At 37.8% G+C, this 27625-nt stretch overlaps 1 protein-coding gene across 1 annotated transcript in view; it reads right to left on the bottom strand.

Moving 5' to 3' along the window:
* Positions 1-27625, bottom strand: part of MCPH1 (microcephalin 1) — a 1050284-nt gene that overhangs the window by 764564 nt on the left and 258095 nt on the right. Inside the window, exon 9 of the mRNA XM_053710372.1 lies at positions 22008-22120. Coding sequence (XP_053566347.1) covers positions 22008-22120 — 113 coding nt within the window. The remainder of the gene's footprint in view (positions 1-22007; positions 22121-27625) is intronic.

Raw genomic sequence — 27625 nt, 5'->3', positions numbered from 1 at the left:
AATCAATGGACTTGAATGTGTAACAGCAAGCAGTGAAACTCGTCAACACTGAGTTCTCATGGAGCTGTTAGGCGACAGTCTGGATGGGTTTCCCAGAAAAACTCTCTCTGCATCTCCAGACTCTAACTTTCATCAATACGCTCACTGAGAGGGTTGACATGATTACTTAAAACTCCAGTCCTTTCTTGGAAGGGTACATACCCATTACAGGACTACTATATCCAACATCGTCTTGCCACTTCCTATAGTGATGAAAGGCAAAGATTGACTTGGGATTAGTCGGAGAGTGGGAGGGATATTTAAGGCCTTTGGGCTGGGGTGTCTTTGCCTCCTCCTGGGTAGCCTAGGTGTTGGGATTGTCCCAACAGTATGGAATGAAGTTGTGGACTCTCCCTGACTTATGGAAGGATAAACAAAAGAATAACTCAAAAAAAATTAGATAGTTTGTCTAGTTTTCTCCCCATGAGACATGTAATCAGAGTTGTTGATCAAGATCCGTTTAAAGCTGAGATTGATGCCAACAGGCGGACAAAGGGTTGCCTTTGTTCGTTAAAACACTTTTTAGTAGTTCCTACTCTATTATAGTATAGGATTGCATCTCTTAGAATCAAATTAATGGGTCCTTGTTTGATTTAGAATGAAAAGAGTATCCGTTTTATAGTGCAGGCGTTGATTTTCCAATCCCATAAGTTAATAAGGCCTTTTCCTTGACATTATTATTGTTGGAATTATTAAGTATATTCAAATTCTTTCCATAGTCAACTTTATACGGAAAAACTATATTCAAAGACACTTTAGTACAATATTTACATTATAAAGTGTAGGATAAAAAGTACAAAGTCTTAGCCCAAAACTGATAAATCTTAGGACAACCCAAATATAATGAAGAAAATCTGGATCTATTATTGGAACATTTAGGGCAACAATTTTTACTTCTTGTCTTTTTTAAATGTTTGTGAGGCGTGTCTCTGTAATGTCACAATAAAGCTGTGGAAGTTTTGCTTATCAGTCAGTGATCATCCCTAGGATTCAGTTGTACGTAAGCATAGCATTTCCTTTTAGCTTCAATATTAAAACAAAGAGCGTTACTTAAAATACACTAGCAAAATAGAGTACTGTTTTTCTACATTAACTTATCCCTTTAAAGGAGGGAAATAAAAGGATAAGGCTGCAAGGCTAATCTCATTAATACTTTGTATTAAGTGTTAATTAAATTAACAATTTTACTTTGCATTTGTAAAACCCTAGAACAAAAAATTACAATAGTAAATTCAGATCAGATTACAATGATGTTATGGTGGAATTTAGTATGTTAATTATTATTTTACAGCTTCAATCTTTATGCAATAAACTAAAGCCATAATAGTTGGTCATTAATAGTATTTAAATGTATGTAAAAGCTAAAGCTTGTTAAAGGGGGATATTAAACAAATTGTAGCAGTAACAGATACACTTCAGTTGGCATTATAAGAATTTGGGGTATTATAAAAACAAGCTAAATCTGGACTAATCCATTTAAGAGAAAGTCATATGTACAGGTTAAAACCAAAGTGTGAAATGTTTTAATTAATCATACCCCATCTTCTGTCATAGCATGTTTAGCTGCACTATATTATAATTTATATTGTTGCTTAAAACTCAGAGGTAAGAGAAAGTCAATGCCATATAATTAGATGTGTGAGACAAGAGCACTCCCTGGTGCATAAAACAAGCACATACAAACAAGCGTTTGTATCTAAGAGGTAATAGTCATCAGCTAAAATAATAAAACATGTATTAATAATCCTCCTTCCTTCAATAGTTAAATAACATTTAAAGAAATCCAAACAAATATAGACTGGTAGTTTTATAAATATGCATTGTACATTTACAATGTACATTTACAATGTTCATTTATTGTTTATTTTAAGAGCTCTAAAGTTAGAAATAATTGTGATATTACTTTTGAGGATACAGTAAAGTAAAATCTAAACTTTTTTTTTCTTTCTAACAACAAAAATGGGTAAATCTTCTTATAAGGAAATATTTTCATTTGGTACTGGGAGACTGGCCTGTGGCAAAGAATGAATTCTGTAACAGATACTTAACAGCTTGAAATATGTTCCTAGTGATTATTCTTTGTGCAGAAACATTTCACTAATTAAATGCTGTAGCACTTACTGCCTAAAATATTAAAGCCAACGCTGTGAAAATCAATCAAGGCACTATTTGAACATCCCTAAATGATTTGTAACAAGATCACATCTTCTTAGAAAATGTGAATTTTAATTACTTACAGGACAAACTCAATTTTTTTCATTGCAGGTAATAAACCTACTCTGGGAGATCATTTGAAAGTGTGTGTGTGTATGTATATATATATATATATATATATATATATATATATATATATATATATATATATATATATATATATACACATACATATACAAGTCAAATATTTTAATTACTTAAAAATGGACTACATTGACAATATTTTATATCGTAAGTTATTTTAAAATAGACTGAGCAGACTAATAAGCTCCAATTGCATTATATATGGGAACAAATAGTCACATGAAATGAAAACACATTGCAGTAAATTAAATGCATTTGTGATGAGGGGCTACTTGGTTCTGAGGGCCCCAAGCGCCACCAAGCAGAACTGAAAGCATCCTTAGAACTTTAAGTAAAATTTACTTTATTAGAGCATTTTATTATTTACAAAATTCTAATTAGTGAGTGTTAATCCTTGAAAAGGGGTTCCACACAAAGGCTTATATTTGTGCTCAGGAGCCACAATTCATTGCCAGTTGGACACCATTTCACTACCTGAACTTTCAGAGAAGAACTAATACCAGAGAATTTTTAGCATATATATATATATATTTATTTTTTAAGTAGAAAACCTAAGGTATTGATCTAGGCCCATTTTCATATATCTCATGCCACCATTTCACCTCCAAATACGATCACATAAAAAAAGGGTTAACTTTTTCTCAAACTTTGGGGTTTCTCGCTGAAATTATTTACATACTGCTTGTGCATTCATGGCACAAATTATTGTAAAAACTTCTCTGGGATCCCCTTTGTTCAGAATAGCAGACATTTTTGGCTTTGACATTGCTTTTGTGGGTAATTAGAAGGCTGTTGCGCACCACACGTTTATTCCCATAGTGAATGGGGTTAATCAGGTAGCTTAAAAGGTTAATTTTAGCTTTAGTCTAGAGATTTCTCTCACTCCCTGATCATTACCTGATCCCGTCCCAAACAGCTCTCTTTCCCTCCCTCACTCCCTCTAGTAACCACAATTTTAGGTACTGGCAGACATTTCTGCCAGTGTGAAAAGTTGAAGGCTTTTGGTTTTTTTTTAAGTAAATTTTTTTTTTTATAGTTTCTACAGTGTACGATACCCCAATAGCCCTCCAACCTCCCTGATCTATACCAAACAGCTCTCTAACCCTCCCCCCTCTAACTAGTGTCTGCCATCTTATTTTTCCACATTTCTGAAGTGTAATGGTCCCCACCTCCTGCTATCATTAGTTAGGGATCCTCCACCCCCACAAACTCATCTTTCTGTAGTGTAGGGTCCACATCCCTTCCCTCTCCCTTTATTTTTTTTACGCATTGTAAAGGTCCTCCCACCCCCTCTGCTGCTGGACTGCCCACCCCCGCACCAGCAGTGTCACAGTCTGTAACGATCTGGCATTTGACCTCATATGGAACCGGAGCACTGATTGAGCTCCGGTTCCATATGCGGGTAGATGCCTGGAGATCAGGAACTCTAGCTCTTGGCTGTAACTTAACAGCTGAGACTGCTGGAGTTTCCTGCAGCTCCGATATATATATCTATATCTATCTATCTATCTATCTATATATATATATATATATATAGATATATATATATATATATATATATATCTATATTATATACACACACACACGTCATGCACTATGATAGCCAAATTACCGTACAATGTAGTTGTGTGTTGTGTATATATAATATTTATATTATATATATATATATATATATATATATATATATATATATATATATAACTGTATTGGTGAAGGAGGGGCACTCAAAGGTCTTATTGAGAATCAAACAATAATGCAAATTTATTTCTAAATGTGTTACAACATCAAATTAAGTGTCAACATTGTCAAGACGAAATATGATTTGTGCGACGCAACGTGCATCCACTCACAACGGCGTACAAGCCGAACTCCAAACAGAGCAACAATATAGATGATTATCAATATTGTTGCTCTGGTTGGGAGTTCGGCTTGTACGCCGTTGTGAGTGGATGCACGCTGCGTCGCACAAATCATATTGTCTTGAAGAAGGCCCTAATGGGGTCGAAACGTCGACACTTAATTAATGTTGTAACACATTTGGGAAATAAATTTGAATTATTGTTTGACTCACTTATTGTTTTGAAAGTCCTGTGAGTGCCCTCCTTCACCAATACAGTTCTACTTAGGTTTCTACGAGGTATAGCACCCAGCGGATATCACACCTGAGTGGAAGGAGTGCTGGGCCACCGGCTAATTAGAATATATATTATATAGTAGTATATATATATATATATACATACTAGCACATATACATATGTGTGTTCCTTTTGGCTGAAAGGGGTTAACAGGTCACCACACAAATTGTTTTTCAACCATTCGCTGAATAAAAACTTGCCCAAATGTACTGGGAGAATTTTTAGCATTTCTGCTATAACTCTGTTGGAACAAAAATAGAGCCTTTTTTAACCAATAAAAATGGTATAAAGGTTACGATCAAGGGTATTGATAGGGCCCATTTTGGTATATTTGATGCCCCTATTTGGCCACAAATATGATTATATATTATAAAAAAAAAAAAAATTCTTGCCAACGGAGTTTCTCACTGAAATTATTTTTTACACGCAACTACTGCAGTCCCCCTTTGTTAAGGAGAACAGCATAGCTTTGCCATTGGTTTTTTAAATTAGAACCGGCCGCCAAAACAGCTGTGCACCACACCTCTAAAATGTAAGTTTTGCTCTAGTTTAGGGATTACCCTTCCACCTGACACCTCCCACCCCTTGATCCCTCCCAAACCACTCTTCACCCCCACACAGGTCACCACCATCTTAGGTACTGGGAGACAGTCTGCCAGTATGTAGTTTAGGGCTTTTTAAAGAATATATTTTATTTATTTCTGTAGGATCCCTCCTCACCCTCCCAACCTTACCCAATTCCCCTTCACCCAACAGCTGTCTTACCATCCCCTCTTACTGTTGTTACTGGAGCCAGTCTAGTGTTTTTTTAAAATCATTTATATATTTTTTTCTGTAGTGTTGGGATCCCCCTCCTACCTCCAGCAATTATTTTTTTCTGTAGTATAAGGGTCCCACCTCCCCCCTCCAAACGATATTTTTCTGTTGACCCCCCTCTGCGTCTGCCTAACATTTTTTCTGTATTGTAAAGAACCCCTCCGGCACTGGCCACCCACCCCACCTGCCCTTCTTCCCTCCCACTGCTCCCACCGTTACCAATGAAAGATAAGTGACACAGACAGTGTTACTCTCTTTAAAGCGATCTGGCTTCATACAATAGGGGAGGGCGATCAGTGGACCCTTACCATATGAAGGCAGATGCCTGCTGCCTCCTAGTTGCGGCTCCCGTTGTCTAAGTTGACAACAGAGACTGCAGCATGCCCTCTACACTGGACGTAGGTACTAAGTCAAAACAGTATGCTGGGAAAAGTACTATGTGACATATTACCTATGTCCAAATGGCGGAAGGGGTTAATTAAAGAAAATAAAGTTTGCAATACACATAATCTAATTTGCCTCCTTTGCTGTAAAATCCATTTAAATATTTTTTTTTATGCGCCCTTCAGAGAAACCAGAGAGCCACTACCATGCTTGGTGAAATACTATACACAGTGATTACTTATATAGGCACACAAGCTCATATACACCCATCTCTAATTAGCCACAGGAAGCCAGGAACATATATTCCACAAGGCTATTCAAATAGTATATCCCTGAGATGTTCTTAATGTGCAAATCTTTGCTACAAAATAAATGATTTAAAATCATTTAGCACAGTTTACGGAGTGCTTTATTGCTTATACATGCTATTAGTTTAATTTCCCTTTAATGTTTTATTAAAGGGACAATGAACCCAAATATTTTTCTTTCATGATTCAGATAGAGCATGCAATTTTAAGCAACTTTCTATTTACTCCTATTATCAAATTTTCTTCAGTTTAGGATGCTGGCCCATTTTTGGTGAACAACCCGGGTTGTTCTTGCCGATTGGTGGATAAATTCACCCACCAATAAACAAGTGCTGTCCAGGGTCTGAACCAAAAATTGTCTGGCTCCTTAGCTTAGATGCCTTCTTTTTCAAATAAAGATAGCAAGAGAATGAAGAAAAAAATGATAATATGAGTAAATTAGAAAGTTGCTTAAAATCGCATGCTCTATCGGAATCATTAAAGAAAAAAAATTGGGTTCAGTGTCCCTTTAAACAGAGAAGCCGGTAGATTTCTTACTGTGCAGCCTAGAGAATGTTGGGATTTCTTTGAGCTGTACTGTCAATAAAGTAACTATAACTGTAAGAAAAGTCAAGGAGGGTGATATCTGGTTAGGCACCATTGAGTTTTGTATCGGGATCTAAACAGCTAATTGCAGATAATTATGGAATCTAGTATTGCCACTGTGTCAACTGACTTACATTTTCAGGCAGAGATTTATGATTTAATGAAAACCACTTCATGTAGAAAACTGCCTGATTTTAAATCAATTTCTAATTTCCAATATAACAATGTGTGGCTTTCCTTTTTGTTCCCATAGTATTTATGGTCTTGAGACAGACTTGCACACATTGAACAGGGTTAAAAGAAAATTCCTTCACAGAATAACTTAATTTGTAATGTTTATATCTTAGCACAAACACCACCAAGTTAACAATGCGTGAAATGGTAAGTGAATGTAAAGCAGCTGAAAACAGAGTTATTGAATAAGTGTCTGAGCTGTATATGACAAGTCTGGCATAGTCTTTTCAAAGAGAAAGAAGCTTCTGACCTCCTTTAGTGACTTGCTTCAGACATGCCTTGTCAACTTTTACTTAATAAGTTCACTAAAAAAGCAGACTGGAACCCAACCAACTATAGTCATGCATTAATAAAAAAAAGAGAAAAATGTTTGTAAAATCTGTACTGCTCTGCAATAACTAACAGAATGCTCTATGTAAATCTAGCAGATTGTCAAAATATCTATTTAAGAATTAAACTATCATATTGATTAGAGTACAAAGATCTTTAAGGAACATTAAACACTAAATAAATCCTAGATAGAATGATGCATTTAAAGAAAAGATTAGCCTGAGAATAACAACATTTAGATGTATTTTTTAAAGTTTAGTTAGCTGTTTAAATATTGACAAAATAAGTGTAAAAGCTTTAGTGTCTATAAAACAATGGGTGCTGCCATGTTGTAACTTAGGTTATCATTCTTTGATGTGGCCAATTAGGGACAGCTATAAATAAGTCACTAGAGTGTGCAGCCAATGGCTGGGTAGAATACAACAGTATTATGCACTTCAATTTCTAACAGGAACTGAAAAGCTCACAATTTAAGTTTTTCATATTACCATCTCAAAGTGTTTAAGGTTCCTTTAAAGGACCAGTCAACACATTAGATTTGCATAATCAACAAATGCAAGATAACAAGACAATGCAATAGCACTTAGTCTGAACTTCAAATGTGTAGTAGATTTTTTTATAACAAATTTCAAAGTTATGTATATTTCCACTCCCCTTGTACCATGTGATAGCAATCAGCCAATCACAAATGCATATACGTATAGTCAGTGAATTCTTGCACATGCTCAGTAGGATCTGGTGACTCAAAAATTGTAAATATAAAAGACATTTTTTTTAATGGAAGTAAATTGGAAAGTTGTTTAAAATTACATGCTGTATCTGAATCATGAAAATTTATTTTAACCTGAGTGTCCCTTTAATATCAAAATCTATGACAACATGTAAAATGAGCAGCCTAGACACAGGCTATAATCTTGCTACCTTCATAAACATAGTCAGTACCCGATGCTGATGGGACAGGACTGGGATACTGAATGAAATGAATGATAGTTCTAACCACAAAACACCTGCTGAACTGTCCCTTTATTTTACAATCTCTCATATATTCCCAAAGTACACTTATATTGCTCTGTCACATAGCTTCTTACTATCTTATAAAAAAAAATAAAAAAAAAATGTTCTGCTTACATTAACTCCAAAAAACATAATTTATGCTTACCTGATAAATTTATTTCTCTTGTAGTGTATCCAGTCCACGGATCATCCATTACTTAGGGGATATTAACTCCTCCCCAACAGGAAGTGCAAGAGGATTCACCCAGCAGAGCTGCTATATAGCTCCTCCCCTAACTGCCATTACCAGTCATTCGACCGAAAACATGCAGAGAAAGGAAAACCATAGGGTGCAGTGGTGACTGTAGTTTAATGGAAAAATTACCTGCCTTAAAGTGACAGGGCGGGCCGTGGACTGGATACATTACAAGAGAAATAAATTTATCAGGTAAGCATAATTATGTTTTCGTCTTGTTAAGTGTATCCAGTCCACGATCATCCATTACTTATGGGATACCAATACCAAAGCTAAAGTACACGGATGACGGGAGGGACAGGCAGGCTCTTTATACGGAAGGAACCACTGCCTGAAGAACCTTTCTCCCAAAAACAGCCTCCGAAGAAGCAAAAGTGTCAAATTTGTAAAATTTGGAAAAAGTATGAAGAGAAGACCAAGTTGCAGCCTTGCAAATCTGTTTCAACAGAAGCCTCATTCTTAAAGGCCCAAGTGGAAGCCACAGCTCTAGTAGAATGTGCTGTAATTCTTTCAGGAGGCTGCTGTCCAGCAGTCTCATAGGCTAACCGTATTATGCTACGAAGCCAAAAGGAGAGAGAGGTAGCCGAAGCTTTTTGACCTCTCCTCTGACCAGAATAAACGACAAACAGGGAAGACGTTTGTCGAAAATCGTTAGTTGCCTGTAGATAAAATTTCAGGGCACGGACTACATCTAGATTGTGTAGCAGACATTCCTTTTTCGAAGAAGGATTAGGACACAAAGATGGAACCACAATCTCTTGATTGATATTCCTGTTAGTGACCACCTTAGGTAGGAACCCAGGTTTAGTACGCAGAACTACCTTGTCTGAATGAAAAATCAGATAAGGAGAATCACAATGTAAGGCAGATAACTCAGAGACTCTTCGAGCCGAGGAAATCGCCATTAAAAACAGAACTTTCCAAGATAACAACTTGATATCAATGAATGAAGGGGTTCAAACGGAACCCCCTGTAAAACATTAAGAACTAATGTCAAACTCCATGGTGGAGCAACAGTTTAAACACAGGCTTGATCCTAGCTAAAGCCTGACAAAAAGCTTGAACGTCCGGAACTTCTGAGAGACGTTTGTGTAAAAGGAATGGACAGAGCTGAAATCTGTCCCTTTAAGGAACTAGCGGATAAACCCTTTTCTAAACCTTCTTGTAGAAAAGACAATATCCTCGGAATCCTAACCTTACTCCATGAGTAACTCTTGGATTCGCACCAATATAAGTATTTGCGCCATATCTTATGGTAAATCTTTCTGGTAACAGGCTTCCTAGCCTGTATTAAGGTATCAATAACTGACTCAGAAAAACCACGTTTTGATAAAATCAAGCGTTCAATTTCCAAGCAGTCCGCTTCAGAGAAATTAGATTTTGATGTTTGAAGGGACCCTGGATCAGAAGGTCCTGTTTCAGAGGTAGCGACCAAGGTGGACAGGATGACATGTCCACTAGATCTGCATACCAAGTCCTGCGTGGCCATGCAGGCGCTATTAGAATCACTGATGCTCTCTCCTGTTTGATTCTGGGCAATCAATCGAGGAAGCATCGGGAAGGGTGGAAACACATAAGCCATCCCGAAGGTCCAAGGTGCTGTGAAAGCATCTATCAGAACCGCTCCCGGATCCCTGGATCTGGACCCGTAACGAGGAAGCTTGGCGTTCTGTCGAGACGCCATGAGATCTATCTCTGGTTTGCCCCAACGTCGAAGTATTTGGGCAAAGACCTCCGGATGAAGTTCCCACTCCCCCGGATGAAAAGTCTGACGACTTAAGAAATCCGCCTCCCAGTTCTCCACTCCCGGGATGTGGATTGCTGACAGGTGGCAAGAGTGAGACTCTGCCCAGCGAATTATCTTTGATACTTCCATCATGCTAGGGAGCTTCTTGTCCCTCCCTGATGGTTGATGTAAGCTACAGTCGTGATGTTGTCCGACTGAAACCTGATGAAACCCCGAGTTGTTAACTGGGGCCAAGCCAGAAGGGCATTGAGAACTGCTCTCAATTCCAGAATGTTTATTGGTAGGAGACTCTCCTCCTGATTCCATTGTCCCTGAGCCTTCAGAGAATTCCAGACAGCGCCCAACCTAGTAGGCTGGCGTCTGTTGTTACAATTGTCCAGTCCGGCCTGCTGAATGGCATCCCCCTGGACAAATGTGGCCGAGAAAGCCACCATAGAAGAGAATTTCTGGTCTCTTGATCCAGATTCAGAGTAGGGGACAAGTCTGAGTAATCCCCATTCCACTGACTTAGCATGCACAATTGCAGCGGTCTGAGATGTAGGGCGTGCAAAGGGTACTATGTCCATTGCTGCTACCATTAAGCCGATCAGCCTCCATGCATTGAGCTACTGACGGGTGTTGAATGGAATGAAGGACACGACATGCATTTTGAAGCTTTGTTAACCTTCTTCTGTCAGGTAAATCTTCATTTCTACAGAATCTATAAGAGTCCCCAAGAAGGGAACTCTTGTGAGTGGAAAGAGAGAACTCTTCTTTCGTTCACCTTCCATCCATGCGACCTTAGAAATGCCAGTACTAACTCTGTATGAGACTTGGCAGTTTGAAAGCTTGAAGCTTGTATCAGAATGTCGTCTAGGTACGGAGCTACCGCAATTCCTCGCGGTCTTAGTACCGCCAGAAGAGCACCCAGAACCTTTGTGTAGATTCTCGGAGCCGTAGCCAATCCGAATGGAAGAGCTACAAACTGGTAATGCCTGTCTAGAAAGGCAAACCTTAGATACCGGTAATGATCTTTGTGAATCGGTATGTGAAGGTAAGCATCCTTTAAATCCACTGTTGTCATGTACTGACCCTTTTGGATCATGGGTAAAATTGTCCGAATAGTTTCCATTTTGAACGATGGAACTCTTAGGAATTTGTTTAGGATCTTTAAATCCAAGATTGGCTTGAAAGTTCCCTCTTTTTTGGGAACCACAAACAGATTTGAGTAAAACCCTTGTCCTTGTTCCGACCGCGGAACCGGATGGATCACTCCCATTAATAAAAGATCTTGTACGCAGCGTAGAAACGCCTCTTTCTTATTTGGTTTGTTGACAACCTTGACAGATGAAATCTCCCTCTTGGGGGGAGAGAATTTGAAGTCTAGAAGGTATCCCTGAGATATGATCTCTAACGCCCAGGGATCCTGGGACATCTCTTGCCCAAGCCTGGGCGAAGAGAGAAAGTCTGCCCCCCACTAGATCCGTTCCCGGATCGGGGGCCCTCGATTCATGCTGTCTTAGGGGCAGCAGCAGGTTTCCTGGCCTGCTTGCCCTTGTTCCAGGACTGGTTAGGTCTCCAGCCTTGTCTGTAGCGAGCAACAGCTCCTTCCTGTTTTGGTGCAGAGGAAGTTGATGCTGCTCCTGCTTTGAAATTACGAAAGGAACGAAAATTAGACTGTCTAGCCTTAGGTTTGGCTCTGTCTTGAGGCAGGGCATGGCCTTTACCTCCTGTAATGTCAGCGATAATTTCTTTCAACCCGGGGGCCCGAATAAGGTCTGCCCTTTGAAAGGTATATTAAGCAATTTAGATTTAGAAGTAACGTCAGCTGACCAGGATTTTAGCCACAGTGCTCTGCGTGCCTGGAATGGCGAATCCGGAATTCTTAGCCGTAAGTTAGTTAAATGTACTACGGCATCTGAAATAAATGAGTTAGCTAACTTAAGGGCTTTAAGCTTGTGTGTAATCTCATCTAATGGAGCTGATTCAAGTGTCTCTTCCAGAGACTCAAACCAAAATGCTGCTGCAGCCGTGGACAGGCGCAATGCATGCAAGAGGTTGCAATATAAAACCTTGTTGACAACATTTCTTTAAGGTAACCCTCTAACTTTTTATACATTGGATCTGAAAAGGCACAGCTATCCTCCACCGGGATAGTGGTACGCTTAGCTAAAGTAGAAACTGCTCCCCTCCACCTTAGGGACCGTTTGCCATAAGTCCCGTGTGGTGGCGTCTATTGGAAACATCTTTCTAAATATCGGAGGGGGTGAGAACGGCACACCGGGTCTATCCACTCCTTAGTAACAATTTCAGTAAGTCTCTTAGGTATAGGAAAAAACGTCAGTACTCGCCGGGTACCAGCACAAAATATTTATCCAAACCTACACATTTTTCTCTGGTATTGCAACTGTGTTACAATCATTCTGAGCCGCTAACACCCTCCCCTAGTAATACACGGAGGGTTTTCCAGCTTAAATTTAAAATTTGAAATATCTGAATCCAGTTTGTTTGGATCAGAACCGTCACCCGCAGAATGAAGCTCTCCGTCCTCATGTTCTGCAAATTGGTGACGGCAGTGGTCTGACATGGCCCTAATATTATCAGCGCACTCTGTTCTCACCCCAGAGTGATCACGCTTACCTCTTAGTTCTGGTAATTTAGCCAAAACTTCAGTCATAACAGTAGCCATATCCTTTAATGTGATTTGTAAATGGCCGCCCAGATGTACTCGGCGCTACAATATCACGCACCCTCCCGAGCGGGAGATGCAGGTACTGACACGTGAGGCGAGTTAGTCGGCATAACTCTCCCCTCGTTGTTTGGTGAAATATGTTCAATTTGTACAGATTGACTTTTATTTAAAGTAGCATCAATACAGTTAGTACATAAATTTCTATTGGGCTCCACTTTGGCTTTAGCACATATAGCACAGATATCTTCCTCTGAATCAGACATGTTTAACACACTAGCAAATAAACTAGCAACTTGGAAATACTTTTCAAGTAATTTACTATAATATGAAAATGTACTGTGCCTATAAGAAGCACAGAAAAAGTTATGACAGTTGAAAATTAATAAACTGAAAAGTTATAGCATCAAATCTTTGTAAAAAACACAATTTTAGCAAAGGATTGCTCTCCATTAGCAAAGGATAACTAACCCTGAAAGCAGAAAAAAAAAAAAAAAATACAGAAATAAACGTTTTTTATCACAGTCAACTACAATCTCACAGCTCTGCTGTGAGTGATTACCTCCCTCAAAACAAGTTTTGAAGACCCCTGAGTTCTGTAGAGATGAACCGGATCATGCAGGGAAGACAATAAACTTCTGACTGAATTTTTTGATGTCTCCCCCTCACACATAACAGTGAGAGAGATCAGTAAACTGTCATAAATTAAATAAAACGACTGCCAAGTGGAAAAAAATAGTGCCCAAAAACATTTTTTCACCCAGTACCTCAGAAAATTAAACGATTTTACATGCCAGCAAAAAACGTTTAACATTAATAAATTGAGTGTTATTAAAAAGCCTGTTGCTAGTCCCTGCAAATTAGGCTAAAGTTTTATGCATACAGTATAATTCCAGTGAAGTGCCATTCCCCAGAATACTGAAGTGTAAAATATACATACATGACAGCCTGATACCAGTTGCTGCTACTGCATTTAAGGCTGAGTTTACATTATATCGGTATGGCAGAATTTTCTCATCAATTCCATTGTCAGAAAATAATAAGCTGCTACATACCTCTTTGCAGATTAATCTGCCCGCTGTCCCCCTGATCTGAAGTTTACCTCTCCTCAGATGGCCGAGGAAACAGCAATATGATCTTAACTACTCCGGCTAAAATCATAGAAAAACTCAGGTAGATTCTTCTTCAAATTCTACCAGAGAAGGAATAACACACTCCGGTGCTATTATAAAATAACAAACTTTTGATTGAAGGTATGAAACTAAGTATAATCACCACAGTCCTCTCACACATCCTATCTATTCGTTGGGTGCAAGAGAATGACTGGTAATGGCAGTTAGGGGAGGAGCTATATAGCAGCTCTGCTGGGTGAATCCTCTTGCACTTCCTGTTGGGGAGGAGTTAATATCCCATAAGTAATGGATGATCCGTGGACTGGATACACTTAACAAGAGAAACTACATTTTATTCTCAAACACTTTAATTTTTGTTTTCCAAATTAACTTACGAGGGATGATTTCTTCTTTTTTCCTTTTCTTTCTGATAGATATGTAAAGAAGTACGCAGATTAAGAAATCATATTCAGAATAAAATGGAAGGAAAAAATTGTTCTAATTTTAAAATGTGTGAAAAATGGTCTCTTAAAGATTCTCCAAGAGTTTGAACATTATTCTAGAATCAGACAACATCCTAATTTGTCAAATGTTTGTCTTTTTAGGTAATGTAAAACATATCTGCAACACTCTAATAACCATTGCGCTAAGAAACTAGTCAATGAAAACAATCCTAGATCTGAAAACAAAAAAGCTCTTGAATGCCCAGTGCTGTCCACATAAGGGCTCATAGAAATGTCAATTCAATCGGATACAGAAAGAGACCCTTGGAACTGTAGGTTAATCTAAAGTAAGACTTTAAGATGACTAAGATTTAGACTGTCCCTTTAAATAGTCAATGGTAATCCAAACAATAAAATAAAAAAAAATGTTAAAATTGTTTCAATGGGTGGGGATATGGAAACATACATCTTAAGATTTATGGAAGTAAATTTTTTTTTTTTATATATATATATATATATATCAGGAACTACTGCATGAAGACAATTATTCTCAACAGTAAAAGCTCTTATAAAGCCCAAGACAACAAAAAGTTTAAAAACATGTCTATCTACAGAAAAGGGATAAAAATGCACTTAGGTCTAAAATGTTTGCTTCTTCACAGAATCTAGGAAAGAAAAAAAAACAACTTTAAAATATATTCTATTGGGGTGTACTAATTTCATTCAGAGAAGTGATGCCACTAGGTGGCACATTACAGAAACAGGAATGTCCTTGAAATAATAATAAAAAAACAACAACTAAAATTAGGCATATAAAATCCTTATCAATACCCTTGCTTTATTATAGCTGTGTAATTTTGTATTTAGTTTTTTTTGTAACACAGCCCATGCATAATGTAAAAACAAAAACTTTCTTTCCTAAGATATGGTGAGTCCACAGAGTCCTTAATTACTGTTGGGAATATCACTCCTGGCCAGCAGAAGGCGGCAAAGAGCACCACAGCAAAGCTGTTAAGTATCACTCCCCTTCCCACAATTCCCAGTCATTCTCTTTGCCTTCAGTGCAAGGAGGAGGTGAAGTTAGGTGTCTGTTGATGATTTTTCTACAATCAAGATTTTATTATTTTAAAGCCAGAGCAGGTTTGCTCTGATCTTCCTGACAAATCTGGGTATAGCTGTACTCAACGTTAGTCTCTTCCGAAGGGCTGTGGTAGCTGTCAAGCAGTTTCGAACTTGTGTGTGTGTGTGTGTGGGGGGGGGGGGGGGGGGGGGCGGGGCTCACTACGTTTTCCTAACAGGTTGCTGCCCTTACATTGAAAGCCAGAGTAGGTTTACTCTGTCCTCTCTTGTATTCACAGGTCTCTGTGAGGGGTGGCATCCTCTCATACCGGGTGAGCTGTCATCCTGCCAGACAGCCTGAGGTGCAGGTAAGTGCCATTTTGTTGTTTTATATAGAAGAGACAGGAATTTGGCACTAAAATGGTAACTGCATTTTATTGGGACTAAATCTCCTGTTTTAAAGCAGGTTTATTAGACAGGAAGCAGGCACTGGGGCTTTGAGAGTGTTTAAACGTATGGGGAGAACCCAGGACTTTAACTAAGGTGGTTTAGTATAATACTATCTGGAGTGTTTTGGATAGGTCTGGACATGTCTCAGTTTAGACTTCGAATCCTGAGACATGTTCACGGAGCGCTTTTGTGAATTTGATCACATATCTGATAATGGCCTCTGGGACCCCCTCTTCGATGCTTAGGGAGGCGGGTCCGTTTCTGTGGCGGTTAAGTTTCCCTAAACGCACGCTTTTATTTTACAGCGTAGCTTATAGCAGAAGTGCTCCTACATCAAGCTCCTCAACAGAGCTGACGATTATAGTCACTGCAGACTTCGTTACTGACAGCGGGTTGTATCCAGTGTGCAGAGGGGACAGGTAGGCACCTCAGTGACACACTGAGGTGTAGAGTAGCCTGTGTCTGTCAGATTGTCTAACTTTTCATACTTAGCTAAAATCTTGCAAGAGTTAGCGGTTTTTATTGAGCTTGCTTTAGCCGTTTTCTGTTGGGAACGAATGCTCTTAAAGGGCCATTATACACTCATTTTTTCTTTACATAAATGTTTTGTAGATGATCTATTTATAAAGCCCATGAAGTTTTTTTTTTTTTAAATGTATAATTTTGCTTATTTTTAAAGAACATTGCTCTGATTTTCAGACTCCTAACCAAGCCCCAAAGTTTTATTTGAATACCGTCAGCTACCTTTTCCAGCTTGTTCCTGTTTGTGTAAAGGGTCTTTTCATATGCAAAAGAAAGGGGAGGGTGGGAGTGTCTTATTTCCCACTTGCAGTGGGCTTTCCAACTACCTTTTCAACAGAGCTAAACTGAAAGCTTTTAAGTACGTTTTTAAACCATTTTATACTGGATTTTTATATCAGTATCTGTGCATCTTATACTTTATAGTAGTGTCTATTATATGCAGTTATATGAAAATGAGTGTATACTGTCCCTTTAAAGGGGCAGTACATTTTAAAAAAATAAATTAAAAAAAGTTTTTTTTTTTATTTAGTTTTTTTGCAAGATGGATCAAGAGACTGTGACTCCTGCTCAATGCAAGCTTTGTCTAGATAGACAAGTTGAACTCCCTTTACTTTTTGTTCTGATTGTATTGAAAGAACTTTAATGTACAAGGATAGACTTTTTGTTACTGAGACACCATTCTCTCAGGTTGATGTTGCTCAGGGAATGCGGCAGATTTCTCCTCAAGCGTCCCAAGCCCTTACCCATTCAGTGCCCTGGGGTACTTTGAAGGGTCAAATTTCTGCTCTGATTTGTTGCACAGACGTTTGGCGGATGTGCCCGATGTGCAATCTTTTTGCCAGGCCTTGGTCAGTATTAGGCCTGTGTAAATCTGTTGCTCCACCGTAGAACCTTAATCTTGTTCTTAGAGTTTTGCAACAGGCTCCGTTTGAACCAATGCATTCCATAGATATTAAGTTATTATCTTGGAAGGTTTTGTTTCTTACAGCTATCTCTTCTGCTTGGAGAGTTTCTGAGCTTTCAGCTTTGCAGTGCGATTCGCCTTATCTTATATTTCATGCAGTCCTTCGTACAAAGTTTGGTTTTCTTCCGAAGGTTGTGTCGGACAGAAATATTAATCAAGAGATTGTGGTTCCTTCTCTGTGTCCTAATCCTTCTTCTCATAAGGAACATCTGTTGCACAACCTAGATGTTGTGTGTGCTCTTAAATTTTATTTGCAGGCGACCAAAGATTTTTGTCAGTCTTCTGCGTTGTCTGTTTTTCTGGGAAACGTAAAGGTCAAAAAGCTACTGCTACTTCTCTTTCCCTCTGGCTGAGAAGTATTTATTCGTTTGGCTTATGAAACTGCTGGTCAGCAGCCTCCTGAAAGAATTACAGCTCACTCCACCAGGGCTGTTTCTTCTTCTTGGGCTTTCAAAAATGAAGCTTCTGTTGAGCAGATTTGCAAGGCTGCAACTTGGTCTTCTTTGCATAACTTTTTCAAAATTTTATAAATTTGATATTTTTGCCTCGGCTGAGGCTTCTTTTGGGAGAAAGGTTCTTCAAGCGCTGATGCCTTCTATTTAGGTATACCTGTCTTGTCCCTCCCTAGTCCTCCGTGTCCTTTAGCTTGGGAATTGGTTTCCAACAGTAATTGAGGACTCACCATATCTTAGGAAAGAAAACAGAATTTATGCTTACCTGATAAATTTATTTATTTCCGGATATGGTGAGTCCATGGCCCACCCTGTATTGTTAAGACAGTTTTTTTTTACTAAATCTCTACACCTTGTGTTACTTTTTTTTTTATTTTCCTTCGCGCTAATGACTGGGGATTGTGGGAAGGCGAGTGATACTTAACAGCATTGATGTGGTGCTCTTTGCCTCCTCTTGCTGGCCAGGAGTGATATTCCCAACAGTAATTGAGGACTCCGTGGACTCACCATATCCGGAAAGAAATACATTTATCAGGTAAGCATAAATTCTGTTTTATAAAAACCAACATAAAATGAGAAGAGATGACTTAAACCAAACAGCTAAATGCAAATGAAACTGCCCCTGAAATTTACATGTATGCATGGGGGGGGGGGCAGTCACGGACCACTCAAAATATCCAGCTATATTAAAATATACCCATAACTAGTCCCAGAATATATTATCACTATCCACAATACTGGTAAAATAAAGTTTCCAAATGACTCAATCATGCTTGGCTAGGGTAAGTGACAATTACAGGAAATGTCATTCGCTAAATACTGTGGGTGTTTGATGTTAATGGACTAGCAATCCAGTCACAAAAACAAAATTTATGCTTACTTGATAAATGTATTTCTTTCATGATGGTGAGACTCATCATGTGTAGAAATATTTCCCTCCTAACCACTAGGGGGAGGCAAAAAGACAACACAACATACCAGAGCTTTAAATCCCTCCCACTTCTCATGATCCTAAGTTATGCATATAATCAAGTAGATGAGGGCAAAAAAAGATAAAGCAGGGCAACAAGAAGAAAGAGAAAAATATTGCCGTCATCTGAACAAAAGAAAGGGCAAGGCTTGTGAATTCTCACCATCATGAAAAATTCATTGATAAGGTATCAGTGGTGCAAGAAAAAAACAACAACAAAAAAAACTATTTCTAACCATTCCAGGTATGTTGTTGCTATAAAGTAAAGTTGTCTATATCCATTTTTTAAACAACCATTTCATATTTATATTCAAAATGTCTTTACCATGACTTTAAACACTTAGATGTGCATGACGAGGTATCCTTGTCATGCACATCTCTCCTGCAGTGCATATGACAAACAGAGGTTTGTCATACAGGGGGTCCTTTTTCTGATCCTGAGGAACCCTGCAGCGGCTCTTCCCTGTAGGCCTTGTGATGTCACCACCAGTGCCCGCGACAGATGACCATTAGTAGGGGATTGCAATTTTTATGCCAATCACCTATCTAATATATTAAGTGTATGGGGTATAGTGGTCACAAAAAAGTCCCTATCCCCAAATGACAGCATAAAACATGCATACACCCAATAAACCTCACATGAAAGAGTTGATTGCCCATAATCAAATGAGTGGTCTCATACCCCTTTAACGAGTAGGTGATTGCCATAGAAATAGCAATCATTTGTATACTTGGTGCATTTCTGAGCTATAAAAGGGACCATAGCACCCCAAACTATGCACTACCACAGGGTAAGTGCCCCCTCTTTTTAAAGAGGGGGTCACATGTTTGGTGGTTCTATTTTCTGATATTCAATTGTTAATTTTAATTGGAACATAAATTGTAAAATTATAATTTTGGCTGTTTTGGGAAGGTGAACTGATGCTAAATGTGTACACTGATGCACAAGCTATAAAAATATATTGAAACTCTTCTTACCTTAGCTGACAGAAAGACTTAAAGTGAATATGTGCCCATTTTTTAAAAATACTATTAAAAACAGGGGCACTTTCATTCATCAAAGTTTACATTTCACTGGTTTTGTTAAAATACTTACCCCTTTTATTCTTGAAAGCCGGACCAGCTATTCCCCCGCCTGCTGCTCGTCTCTTCATACATCAGAAATGAAGAATTCGGCTCCCTCGAATCACATCATGGCCAGAGGCAATGTTTGCTCTGGGGGGGGGGAAGCCGTGATTGGAGAAAGCCGGATTCTTCATTTCTGACGTAAGAAGAGACGAGCGGAAGGCGGGGGAATCACTGGTCCGGCTTTCAAGAAGAAAACGTAAGCATTTTAACAAAACCAGTGAAATATAAACTTTGATGAATGAAAGTGCCCCTGTTTTTAATAGGATTTTTAAAAAGCGGACACACATTTGTCAAAGATTACATTCACTTTAAAGGTAAACAGAGAATACTCCTGAGGCTGCTCTTGGGGTGGTTACAAGCCAAAGAACAAGTTGTTAATCTATTGTTTGTTCCTTGGTTTGATTGCTTCTCTCTTCTTGTGTATGCAAATTATGACTCTTGGGGAAGTTTCCCTAAGGGTGATGGCAGGAAATCAGATGTGGACCCGTTGACCAAATGTGCCTAGAGACATATGGCTGCAGCTCACTAACAAGGCCCAAACTAAGCTGAAATTAACATTTGTGGTCTCATTCAGAGAGGGATTTGTCTAGTATTTTTGGGCTGAATTGTACTATTTAGTGAGGACCAGTTTAATATTTTTCAGGGAAGTTCATCTATGTAAAAGGTACATGCTGAGGCTGTTCCTGGGGTGGGAAAAAGCTATTACCCTATTGTTCATTCCCTGGTTTGAGCACTTTTGTAAACACTTTGTTACCATAGTTGTACCACTTTTTACAAGTTATTTCTGCAAATCGCTCATCTTCAGACACCGACAAGGCTTTTATCAGCCACATACTATACTGAGCAGTTCATGCAACGTGTCATCAAGACATAATAATGTAGCAGAATCATGACCACTAACACCACATTCTGTTATAAACTTTTGGCAGTCCCCATATCTGACTTAATAGTTTTACTTTTACTATAATCAAAGTGTCACAAATCAATGATGAAACTGATGGTCCAGAAATTCAAACCTTTCTCTACTAACTATACAGACCTTTACATGATGTTGTTTTTGTTCTCATTTAGACACATTTAAATATATATATATATAATACATTAAATCAACCTTTAAGATTTAAGAATTATCACTAATTCAACAATGTCTATTATTAATTGCAATAAATGTGATTACATAGGTTTAGAACATTCCCTATTCAACAATTTAACTTTTCAGAGTTTCCATATAATGTTACTATGTTCAACTATGTGTGACACACATTCATAAAGGGGTAGTTTTACAGGTTGCTATGGGCTTCTTTCTATCTCTTTAATTTGTTTGTTTGAGACGCTTGTAGCGTCCCAGGGCCTGTACATTTTATGAGTAAATAATAAATACATTTTATGCATTGGATGATAACTTACAGACTAAGCAGCCCTTTTTATTAAAAATGTATTGAATTCAATATACTGTATCTTGTATTGATTTCTTCGTACCGTCATAGGACAATAAACTTGGTATTAAAGTTGATAAAATAAAACATTTATTAGCAATATCTTTCATGAAATACAAAATAACAATTTATATCAATAAGCATATGGTTCTACGATTGCTTTATTGACTACTGCCACTTTGTTTTTCTCTATTGACCAAACTTATTTAGATGTATGATTTATAAATGCTCTAGGCTGTTTTTCCCTGCTGCTAACATGCGGGTCAGATATTTACCATATTTTAACAGTGGTCCAAAGAAGAAGTACAAACCTAATAAACAATGATCATGGAATTACTATAACAGTTAATATGTCAGTTAATGTGATAATTCTTAGTGCTATGGACTTTGTTATTTTGTCAGTGAAGTGCATGTTATTGTTACATTTATGTACATTTGTTTATTTATTTTGTCAACCTTAAAGTCTCATTACATTAAGTACACACATTATGCCCTTAGTTTTGTCATCATGGCTCAGAATAGACAAGTCAATAAGCTGTAGGACAGTGCATTAATAGCATATTCAGCTGCTACAGTACTTTAGTAGATCAATACAGATTTGTGCTCAACATTCTAAAAACTGCTGCTGAGCAAAACACTATAAAAGGACCAATCAATGTAATTTGCAGTTCAACTGACCTTTCTGCTTTTCTCTTTTTGCTTTGATTCCTTGGCACATTTATTTTTCTGTTCATTAAACATTTCAGATAGTCCATCTACCGCGTTGTGTTCATAAGTTTTACTTTGCACACCTAAAATCAATTAAATACAAGGTTTAATAAGAACCCAAAAAGTTTAGATCTCAAAAATGCAGTCAACTGAAAGTAATCATTAAAACACAGGAATATTGTATAGAATAGGTCTCAGTCACTTCAGTTAAATGATTGATATACATTCCAAACTGTATGGCCATACAATTGATGTGTAATAAAGCATACATTACAAGAACTATGTGAGGGATAAATCGAAAACAAATCTAAAGTACTGTTAAAGACTGAAAAATATAGAGCATAAGGGTACACAGATGCACAAACAACATTGTCAGTTCTATTATATATAAACCCACAGCTCATTAAGCACAGTCCTCAGTTATTCCTGTAATTGTCATAAAAACAAATGAACCCCCCCCCCAAAAAAAAAGGGATATTTTACCTTAGTTCGTATAAAGCATTAATAATCAGGAAAGTAAAATGATTTAATAAATGACCTTATATAAGTTGAGTATTTTTTTATATTCATAGTATATATTGACAAAGGGATATGAAACACAAATTTTTTATTTCATGATATAGATAGGGTAAGTAATTTTAAGCAACTTTCCCCCGGATGTAAAGTCTGATGGCTGAGATAATCTGCTTCCCAATTGTCTACACCTGGGGTATGTACCGCAGAAATTAGACAAGAGCTGGATTCCGCCCAAGAAAGTATCCAAGATACTTATTTCATAGCTAGGGGACTGAGTTCCAACCTGATGATTGACATATGTCACAGTTGTTTTCAGACAGACAATATACAAATGAATGGTTCTCTCTTCAACCTGAAGAGCCCTGAAAATAGCACTGAGTTCTAAAATATTGATTGGTAACCTCGCCTCTTGAGATTTCCAAACCCCTTGTGCTGTCAGAGATCCCCAGACAGCTCTCCAACCTGAAAGACTTGCATCTGTTGTGATTACAGTCCAGGTTGGACAAACAAAAGAGGCCCCTTGAACTATACGATGTTGATCTAACCACCAAGTCAAACAGAGTCGAACATTGGGATTTAAGGATATTATTTGTGATATCCTTGTATAATCCCTGCACCATTGATTCAGCATACAAAGCTGAAGAGGTCTCATATGAAAACGAGCAAAGGGGATCACATCTGATGCTGCAGTCATGAGACCTAAAACTTCCATGCACACAGTCACTGAAGGAAATGATTAAGACTGAAGGTTTTGACAAGCTGAAACCAATTTCATTTGTCTCTTGTCTGTTAGAGACAGAGTCATGGACACTGAATCTATCTGGAAACCTAAAAATGTGACCCTTGACTGAGGAATCAAGGAATTTTTCGGTAAATTGATCCTCCAACCATGTCTTTGAAGAAACAACACTAGATAATTTGTGTGAGATTCGGCAGAATGTAAAGACTGAGCTAGTATCAAGATATCGTCCAAATAAGGAAACACTGCAATACCCTGTTCTCTGATTACAGCGAGTAGGGCACCAAGAACCTTCAAAAAAATCTTGGAGCTGTCGCTAGGCCAAATGGAAGAGCGACAAATTGGTAATGCTTGTCTAGAAAAGAGAATCTCAGAAACTGATAGTGGTCTGTATGAATCGGAATATAAAGATATGCATCCTGTAAGTCTTTCGTGGACATATAATGACCTTGCTGAACAAAAGGCAGAATAGTCTTGAAAGTTGCCACTCTTACAAATCAATTCAAAATTTTCAGATCCAGAACTGGCCTGAATGAATTTTCTTTCTTTGGGACAATGAATAGATTTGAATAAAACCCTAGACCCTGTTCCTGAAACGGAACTGGTATGATTACCCCTGAAAGCTCTAGATCTGAAACACTTCAAAAAAGCCTGAGCCTTTACTGGATTTGCTGGAACGTGTGAGAGAAAAAAATCTTCTCACAGGAGGTCTTACTCTGAATCCTATTCGATACCCTTGAGAGACAATACTCTGAATCCAATGATTTTGGACAGAATCTGCCCAAATGTTTTGGAAAAATTTTAATCTGCCCCCCACCAGCTGAGCTGGAATGAGGGCCGCACCTTCATGCAGACTCGGGGGCTGGCTTTGGTTTCTTAAAAGGCTTGGATTTATTCCAACTTGAAGAAGGTTTCCAATTGGAACCAGATTCTTTGGGGGAAGGATTGGTTTTCTGTTCCTTATTCTGTCGAAAAGAACGAAAACGATTAGAAGGATTAGATTTACCCTTAGATCTTTTATCCTGAGGCAAAAAAACTCCCTTCCCCCCAGTGTCAGTTGAAATAATTGAATCCAACTGAGAACCAAATAAATTGTAACCTTGGAAAGAAAGAGATAGTAATCTAGACTTACTACTAGATACCATGTCAGTATTCCAATATTTAAGCCACAAAGCTCTTCTAGCTAAAATAGCTAAAGACATGGATTTAACATCAATTTTGATGATATAAAAAATAGCATCACAGATAAAATGATTAGCATTTTGAAGCAAGCAAACAATGCTAAACAAATCAGGATCTGTTTCCTGTTGCGCTAAGTTTTCCAACCAAAAAGTTGATGCAGCTGCAGCATCAGCCAAAGATATAGCAGGCCTAAGAATATAGCCAGAAAATAAATAAGCTTTCCTTAGATAAGATTCAAGTTTCCTATCTAAAGGATCCTTAAAAGAAGTACTATCATCCATAGGAATAGTAGTACATTTGGCAAGAGTAGAAATAGCCCCATCAACTTTGCTGATTTTTCCCCAAAACTCCAATCTAGCTGCTGGCAAAGGATACAACTTTTTAAACCGAGAAGAAGGAATAAAAGAAGTACCAAGCTTATCCCATTCCTTTGAAATCATATCAGAAATAGCATCAGGAACTGAAAAAACCTCTGGAGTAACCACAGGAGGTTTATAAACAGAATTTAAACGTTTACTAGTTTTAGTATCAAGAGGACTAGTTTCCTCAATATTCAAAGTAATCAACACTTCTTTTAACAAAGAACGAATAAGTAGATTTATCAGTGTCAATATCTGAGGTAGGTTCATCTGAATCAGATAGATCCTCATCAGAAGAGGATAATTCAGTATGTTGTCAGTCATTTGAAATTTCATCAACCTTATGAGAAGTTTTAAAAGACTTTTTAACATTTATTAGAAGGCGGAATAGCAGACAAAGCCTTCTGAATCACATCAGCAACAAAATATTTTATATTCACAGGGATATCATGTACATTAGATGTTGAAGGAACAACAGGCATTCTACTAGTACTGATGGATACATTCTCTGCATATAAAAGCTTATCATGACAACTGTTACATACTACAGCTGGAGATATAATCTCTGCTACCTTACAAAAGAAACACTTAGCTTTGAAAGAACTGTTATCAGACAGCAGAGTTCCAACAGTGGTTTCTGAGACAGGATCAGATTGAGACATCTTGCAAATGTAAGAGAAAAAAACAACATATAAAGCAAAATTAACAATTTCCTTATATGGCAGTTTCAGGAATGGGAAAAAAATGCAAACAGCATAGCCCTCTGAGCATAAAAAAAGACAAGAGGCATATAGAAAGTGGGGTTTAAACAATTAAATTATTTGGCGCCAAGTATGACGCACAACGCGAAATAATTTTTGTTGGCGCTAACAACATCTGGAAATGACGCAACTCGCGTCATGGCAGACGCAACCTTGTGCAAGGAACCTGGCTTCAACTAACTTAATTTCATCACTGAACGTACCTTTGTGCCAAAAAAATTCTTGCGCCAAGAATGACGCAATAAATATCAGCATTTTGTGAGCATAATTTTGCCCTTGAAAATTAATGAAAAAGCAGTCAATTTTTAGTAAAGACTATACCCTAGGTAAGAAAAAATAACTTCCTAAAAATGTTTCCCAATTTTGAAACTGATAGTCTGCAAAAAGAAATAGACATAAACCTGACTCATGGCAAATATAAGTACAATACATATATTTAGAACTTTATAATAATACATAAAGTGCCAAACCATACCTAAGAGGGTCTTAAGTAATGAAAACATACTTACTGAAAGACACTCATCTACATATAGCAGGTAGCCAAACCAGTACTGAAACAGTATCAGTAGAGGTAATGGAATATGAGAGTATATTGTCGATCTGAAAAGGAAGGTAGGAGATGAATCTCTACGACCGATAACAGAGAACCTTTGAAAAGATTTCCCATGAGGAAAACCATAGAATCAATAGGTGATACTCCCTTCACATCCCTCTGACAAACACGGTACTCTGAGAGGAATTTGGCTTCAACATGCTGAGAAGTGCATATCACAGAAGAAAATCAAGCACAAACTTACTTCACCACCTCCATAGGAGGCAAAGTTTGTAAAACTGAATTGTGGGTGTGGTGAGGGGTGTATTTATAGGCATTTTGAGGTTTGGGAAACTTTGCCCCTCCTGGTAGGATTGTATATCCCATATGTCACTAGCTTATGGACTCTTGCCAATTACATGAAAGAAATCAGGAATTTAATTACCTTTATCCAAAATTCAGAGATGAATTGTTGAAGTTAAAAAATAGGAGAATAAACAAGATCCAATAAGATTTATTACCACTTATAACAATAAATGGGACTCCCTAAGACAAGTATTGAAAAACAATTGGCACATATTGAAACTGGATGAAAATGTAAAGTTAGGTAGTGGGGGAATTCCCTCTACTTACAGCCAAGAAAGCACCCAGCCTGAGGCATAGGTTGGTAAGAAGCAGGTTTGTAAGGAGCCCATCCATGTCTGATTGGATTAGAAAAGATAGAGGAAAAAAAGGAAGTTATCCATGTGGCAAGTGTGTTTATTTCCCCCATATGGAAAAAAGTAAAACCTTTAGGGGCAATGGACAAAAAAGTTTTGATATCTGTTTTTTCATGAATTGCAACTCTGAAGGGGTTGTGTATCTTCTTCTCTGCTCATGTCCCTTGTTCTATATTGGTAAAAAAAATATATTTTTAAAGGACAGGATACAGGAGCACAGAGATGATATAACAATTAATCGTGACACCAATGTAGCTAGATACTTTGGTAGTCATCACAATAGTGATGTAGAAGGGTTAAAGTTTGTAGCAATAGACAAATGTGACCCCCCACAATAGAGGGGGAGATGTAGATAAAGTCCTCCTACAAAAGGAGGCAAGGTGGATTTACTATCTAAGGACAAGGAAACCCATGGGTCTTGATGACAAAATGGATTATGCTAGCTTTGTCTAGGTGCAAAATACCAAATGATGCAGAGTAACAAAATAATTTGGGGATTGGAAACTGCAAATGAAGGTTTATGTAGTTGCTAAGCTGGTATATATGGCTTTGCAATAAGTCCTCTAATAGAGAAGCCTCATAGTGAAAAGAGTTGAAGCCCTAAACGAATTTTTGAGGAAATTATCAGAATAGGGGACAAACACATAATTTATGTAAGAACTTACCTGATAAATTGTTTTTCAATATTTGTCTTAGGGAGTCCCATTTATTGTTATAAGTGGTGATAAATCTTATTGGATCTTGTTTATTCTCCTATTTTTTAACTACAACAATTCATCT

This window comes from Bombina bombina, chromosome 4 (genome assembly GCF_027579735.1).
Source record: "Bombina bombina isolate aBomBom1 chromosome 4, aBomBom1.pri, whole genome shotgun sequence".
In the NCBI taxonomy this organism is placed as follows: Eukaryota; Metazoa; Chordata; class Amphibia; order Anura; family Bombinatoridae; genus Bombina; species Bombina bombina.
This window is presented reverse-complemented; position numbering and strand designations above follow the sequence as displayed.